General features: G+C 43.6%; 1 protein-coding gene across 1 annotated transcript in view; it reads left to right on the forward strand.

Moving 5' to 3' along the window:
• The first annotated feature begins 4593 nt into the window (after nucleotides 1-4593).
• Nucleotides 4594-5673, forward strand: part of FGF6 (fibroblast growth factor 6) — a 3609-nt gene continuing 2529 nt past the window's right edge. Inside the window, exon 1 of the mRNA XM_009573353.1 lies at nucleotides 4594-4933. Within this exon, the coding sequence (XP_009571648.1) occupies nucleotides 4594-4933 (340 nt within the window). The remainder of the gene's footprint in view (nucleotides 4934-5673) is intronic.

The following is a 5673-nucleotide window of genomic DNA, read 5'->3' on the forward strand; positions in this document are numbered from 1 at the left end:
CCCTGTCTGTGTGCAAACACAGCAAAGTTACTCTGTGTCCCTATGAACTAGCTTCTGTGGTAATTCCTCAGGAGAAAAAGATGGGTATTTCTGATATATCTGTGCTTGACCTACCCTTTTCGGAATATGAATTTAGCATGAATAAGCAGTAAACTAAGATTTTTTCCAAACAAGCTAGCTTTTTTTTCCCCCTCTTCCCTCCAAAAAAATAGCAGGAATATGTTCTGTCATTTGTGCCTGCCTGTAGGAAATTAGCATGTGAAAACTCAGTGACAGCCCTTGTGGCAGAATGGGAAGATAATTATTTTAAATTACTTTCTAAGTTGTTTAACTTACCCACTCTCTTACCCGTGTATGCACATGCACCAAGATTCATGTGCCTAAGTGGCCTGTGTGGACATGGAGGATGAGGAATGCCCCCTGTTAAGTCTTCACTACTTATCTTAGGTTCCTTTTGACTGGTGATGACAAACTGGGTTTGAACAGGTCTTTTATATGCTTTAGGAATCAGCAGTTGTAATGAGGTGATACTTTTGCTTCAGAAGCTTGCTTCAGCCTCCAAGAGTCTTAGGCAAGGTTGCTGTCCATTGTCGTCTTTATTCATTTTGGGTATCTGTATGGCTACAGATCTGGCCTCTCTGTTGGATAACTGGAAGAGGAATAACAAATGCAGTGTGCTATAACCCTTTTTGTCATCCTCCTGCTACCAGAGATCAGGTCTTCTCCTGATTAATCATCTATGCTGTGGCCCTAATCCAATCTAGTCTTGATGCCAGCCACACACTCCTCAGTATTTACCAGTTTTATGGCTATCAGTCGAGTCCTTGGATATCAATCCAGGCCATCCTTGCAAACCTTACTCTATTGTTTTTTTCTGCTGCTTTCATACTGTGATCGGACTTCATTCATAATAGTCCTAGTATTTGTGTTACAAATCTCTACATGATGGCCAACAAATCCTGTTAGCCTGAAGATGGTCTGATGTGGCTCCAAGGTCATACTTGGGCTAACAGAGTTTTATGCGAGTTATCCAGAGCCTGCAATACTTGCCCTGCCACAACAGTCAGATTTGTCACCTGGAAATCTCCCTTTTCCTCTGTTCCACTACCAGCTGGGTCTTCAACACAGGTGAGGTGAACAATTTTAGTCTGTCCTTCTGTGTTTGAATGAGGGATTGCTCTTTCCAGGCCTTAAAAGAGGGACAGACTTTTAAGAGATTTGAAAATGGACCTTAGGACCCTAAGTCATCATGCATTTTTGAAAGACGTGCTCTCCATCCGTATCATGTTACTGCTCAGCTGCATGGCTTTTCCTAGACTATCTGAAAGTGGATCCGTACTGCTGTGTTCCAAAGGGGGGTTATTTTAATATTGTACTAAAATACTGACAACGAAAACTTGTTACTTTAATTAGGCAGTAAGCACTGTCATCCTGGGTCTTAAGATTTTGAGTAAGCAGAGGTTGATTGCTGAAGTAAATTTTTACCATTTTGGAGTTCACAGGATTTATTTTACTGCAAATGCTATTGGGTCTCCCTTGATGCCTTCCAAATTTCCCTGGGCCCATGAAGCCAGGACAACATGCTCTTTGAAAATCAAAAGGTTACAGTGTGTTTTCTGGAAACAGTTACTTCATGGGCCAAGAGGACAAGTTTAACCAGAATGAGACATCTTTTAAAGGAGACAAGGCTTGCCTAATTGAATCAGAAGCTCCAGAATTTACATGGCAGTTCATCTTCAGACCACTGTGCTAACATACAGAAACTCAGCAACCTGCTGGCCAGAGATCAGACTGCAGAATGATTCAAGACTCATTTCAGCTCCAATGAAGAATTGCTGAGCAGTACAAGACTACAGTATACACTTCATCTCCCAACTGCACACCATTTGGTCTTAGGCCAAAGACTCTTGGTCTTATGAGGGCCAGATGTCCCAGTGAAATCAAAATTTTTAGCTATTTATTTTGGTTTCCAGATCAAGCAAGAGAAGTCCTATTTTTTGCAAGCAAGCAACCTGGCCACCCTTTCCATGCATTACGCTGTCAGCAAGAAACTGCAGGTGGGAGGCTGTCCCCTGGTCTAGCTACCCCGGCCCACCACAGCTCTCAGCAGTCACTTTCCAGCTGGGCTGGCTAAAAGCCAAAACAATGCATCCCATAGACTTGGCAGAATTTACCCCATTTTTTTTTGTACTATCATCTAGTATTCATTCTAGGATCGACAGCAGTAGGATGTGACAGGGTGCATTCCACAAAGTGTTCCTTTGACTTGGACCATCGGAACAGCTTGTTGGGAATCTGCAGTGGCAGATGTGCCAGCACAAGTTAGAGAAGCTCTTTTAGCCCATGCCTTGGCTTTGCTATGAGAAACCTGACAAAGGAGACACAAAGATGCAAAGGTGATCAAAAGCCAATGATGGAAAGCCAGCTCTGCACCCTCCTTCCTCAACCCATGAAACCACCAAATACTGCTTTGCCTGCTGATTGACAGCTGTCTTCTGATTTCCCTCCTAGGACACTGGTCATGAACAAACTGCAAAATTACACTTGAAACATTCTCTAGGGGAAAAAAAAATCAATTGGAAAGAAAATATTACAGTGCATATTTTACAGACAGTGATGGCTCTGAGATTAGGCAATGTTTCTCGGAGTCACGTGCATTGGGAATGGGCAGGTCCTCAAACTGAAGCATAAGACAACCTGGGAAATCAATGCTCCATGCCTATAACAGTGACCCTGGGCTCTGTTTCCCACCGATGCTGGCTTCTCATAAAGACTGCAGCTATGCTGAGGGGGTGTAAAATACTAATATTATTCCTTGCTAAAAATTATATAGGCACTTTGCATAACTGAAAAATCATGAGATGAAGTAGAAGGCAGGAGAGAAAAGGGTCTGAAGATTTTTATTGCGAGCAAAAGGCAGAAGATATTCTGAGTGCTGCTTCAACAAAGGCAGAGAGTCTTTGAAATGCCACCTGGCATAAGCCAGGGTCTAGTCCAGCGGTTCCCAATCTTTTTATAGCTGAGCCTCTCTCAGGAGAATAATCAGTATTTCATACGTCACTGAATCTAACTGCTCATCTGCCTCAGGGCTGCCATCACCTCCCCTTCGCTCACGGTGCTCCTGCTTGAGTGTCTGCAGTATCCAAGGCTTCCTATTACACCCCTGTTAATGTGAAACTGTGTCACGCCGGGTGTGCTCAGTTCAATTACTCTTCCAGGTATTCTCCTCATTAACGTGCAGTCATCTCAAATGACATAGACGACGCAAGTTCTGTGCTGTGACAGACATATGAGCGAAAATATTTGCATAAGTCTCAGCCATTTTCATCCCACGAATGTGTTAATAAGTCCCATGAAATTAACTTAAGATAAAAGTCTAATCTGTCCAGCTCCAAAGAAGCTGAAACAGCATCAGTGCAAAATGCAGGGAAACAAGTTAGACAGTCTAAGCAAATGGAAGGAGAGGAAAATTAAGATGCTCATACATTATTACAAGAAAAGCGAGTATTTGGGCTTGAGGAAAAGAGACAGTGAAACAGGAGGGAGGTGTAGCCATTTCCCTTTTTCCTCTTCTTTAATGCATTACCTAAGCCTTTGTCTCGCAAACACGAATACAATTGCACCCCTGCAAGAGGCACACACCCTCCCCAAATAAATGTGATCATTTGGAAGTCACATCAGTGAAAAACGTGAACACTTAGGAACATATCAATGTCCCCAGCTACGTGTAACTGCAAGATCAATGCTCCAGCCTGCACGCCCTGCTCAGCAGAATTGCTGCTGCAAGCAGCAGAAATGTGCTTGCATAAAAACAGTAGGAGCAAGCCCCAGGGCTTCCTCTGCCTTTAACATGGCTTACCTCTCTGTTAACCAGCCAGGAGCACTCCTTTTAGCGGTATAGACAAGCTGTTAGCATGTAGGCCGCTACAGTAAAAGGTGCCTTGGATTTTCTGGGTCTGTACAAAAAGAGCAATGGCCACTTCAAGCCAATTCTCCCCAAATATTGAGCTGCCCTGACGTACACCCAGTGACCGTGCCACCAAGGAAGTGACTGCAAAGTTTTCATTGCTCGCTGATGAGGTCCCTAACTGTTTTTACACCTTCTTCTCTAAATAAGGAAGCCGCCTGTGAGGCCTCCGACTGCCCGACCAATTTGACTCCTTTGCTTTCAACAGCCAATGAAACCCCACTCCTGCCTCCAGTCTTGGGTGACAGCATTCATCAAACCTCAGCCAGCCTGGGAGGACGGCAGGTTAGTGTTACAGCCGTAGCAGGCTTACCTTTGGCAAGCTGTTGATGTCAGAGTGATGATGTGGGGAGGGACAGCCTCTGCACTATAAAGATGGGTCAATCAAATATAACTGAGGCTGCCCACCAGAGAGCAGGATCTACAAAACATGGTCCCCACCAGTTTGAGTTCTGCTGGCCTGTCTCTGCTTCCAACCCAACTGCTATCGGACTTTAGTTTCATGTCAGCAATCTCTATTTGCTTTCCAAAAATAAGCCTCTGCCACCATGCTGAAGGGAGAAAAACAAGAAGGGCGGTATTTTTAGGGCCATTAATTCTGACCACGTGCCCAGGAGGTGAACCGGATGGCCACTGCACAAAGACTCCTCATCACTATGTTCTGCGAAGCCAGCATTCACCGGACGTTGCCTGCTTTCGTTCTCCTGGGTTTTCTAGCTGGGATTGCTTCAACACATCCAGCTGTAAGCAGAACTAATGGCACATTGCTGGAAAGAGGATGGCAATCTCTGTTGTCCAGGTCCATTGCTGGGATGTCAGGGGAGAAGTCAGATGTGAACTGGGAGAGTGACTATTTGCTAGGAATCAAGAGGCAGCGGAGGCTTTACTGCAACGTGGGCATCGGGTTTCATCTTCAAATCCTCCCAGACGGAAGGATAAGCGGAGTTCACAATGAAAACCAATACAGTGAGTTGCATCCAGAAATGAAATAGAATAGATGTCACTTAATTGCTGTGAACTCTAGTAATTACCCTTCATAGAATGCAAATGTTATTACTTGATATTATTAATCTGTGCTACATCTGTTGCCTTTTAAAAGTCTCTGGGATCAATAAACATTAGAACCCTCCAGGCTGAAACTTGTCACAAATGCTTAGACAAATTTAGATACAATTTATTTTTACTCTGCTTTCCTGCACAGATGAGAAAAGACAAACCAGGTTGAAAACTGTCTCTCTGCTGCATTTGCTCACTCCTCACCTTCTCATTTGCTTTTTGAATTCGGGAGGTTGTTGCTGAGCTCAGAGTGCCGAAGTATGATTTTTGAATCCTAGCCGACTAGTACTTTTGGGAAACTCAGTCATGGAAGGGGCTTATTGTTCCTGGTTTGCTTGTTCTTATGGGTGCTGTTCGGTAACTGTAAGATTAAAAGAAAAGCATTAGCCCTATGGATTTGAATTTCCTGTAGAGGGCAGCTGCTAAAATCTTTTGCAGCTAAGATATCATGGGGGACTTCAAAATGCAAGCCACACTTCTTTAAAGCTCAGTAACAAACACTCTGTAATTATAGCATATTAGATAAAAATAGTTTACTTGTTAGAAAGCCCAAGAGTTTGACAGATCAAAAGAGTTTGATAGAGCAAAAGGATTATACAGCATGTGACTATGATTCCAGAATTATTTTAAAATCCTGCGGCATGTAGGGA

The sequence above is a fragment of the Fulmarus glacialis genome, unplaced genomic scaffold (genome assembly GCF_000690835.1).
Source record: "Fulmarus glacialis isolate BGI_N327 unplaced genomic scaffold, ASM69083v1 scaffold8512, whole genome shotgun sequence".
Taxonomy (NCBI): Eukaryota; Metazoa; Chordata; class Aves; order Procellariiformes; family Procellariidae; genus Fulmarus; species Fulmarus glacialis.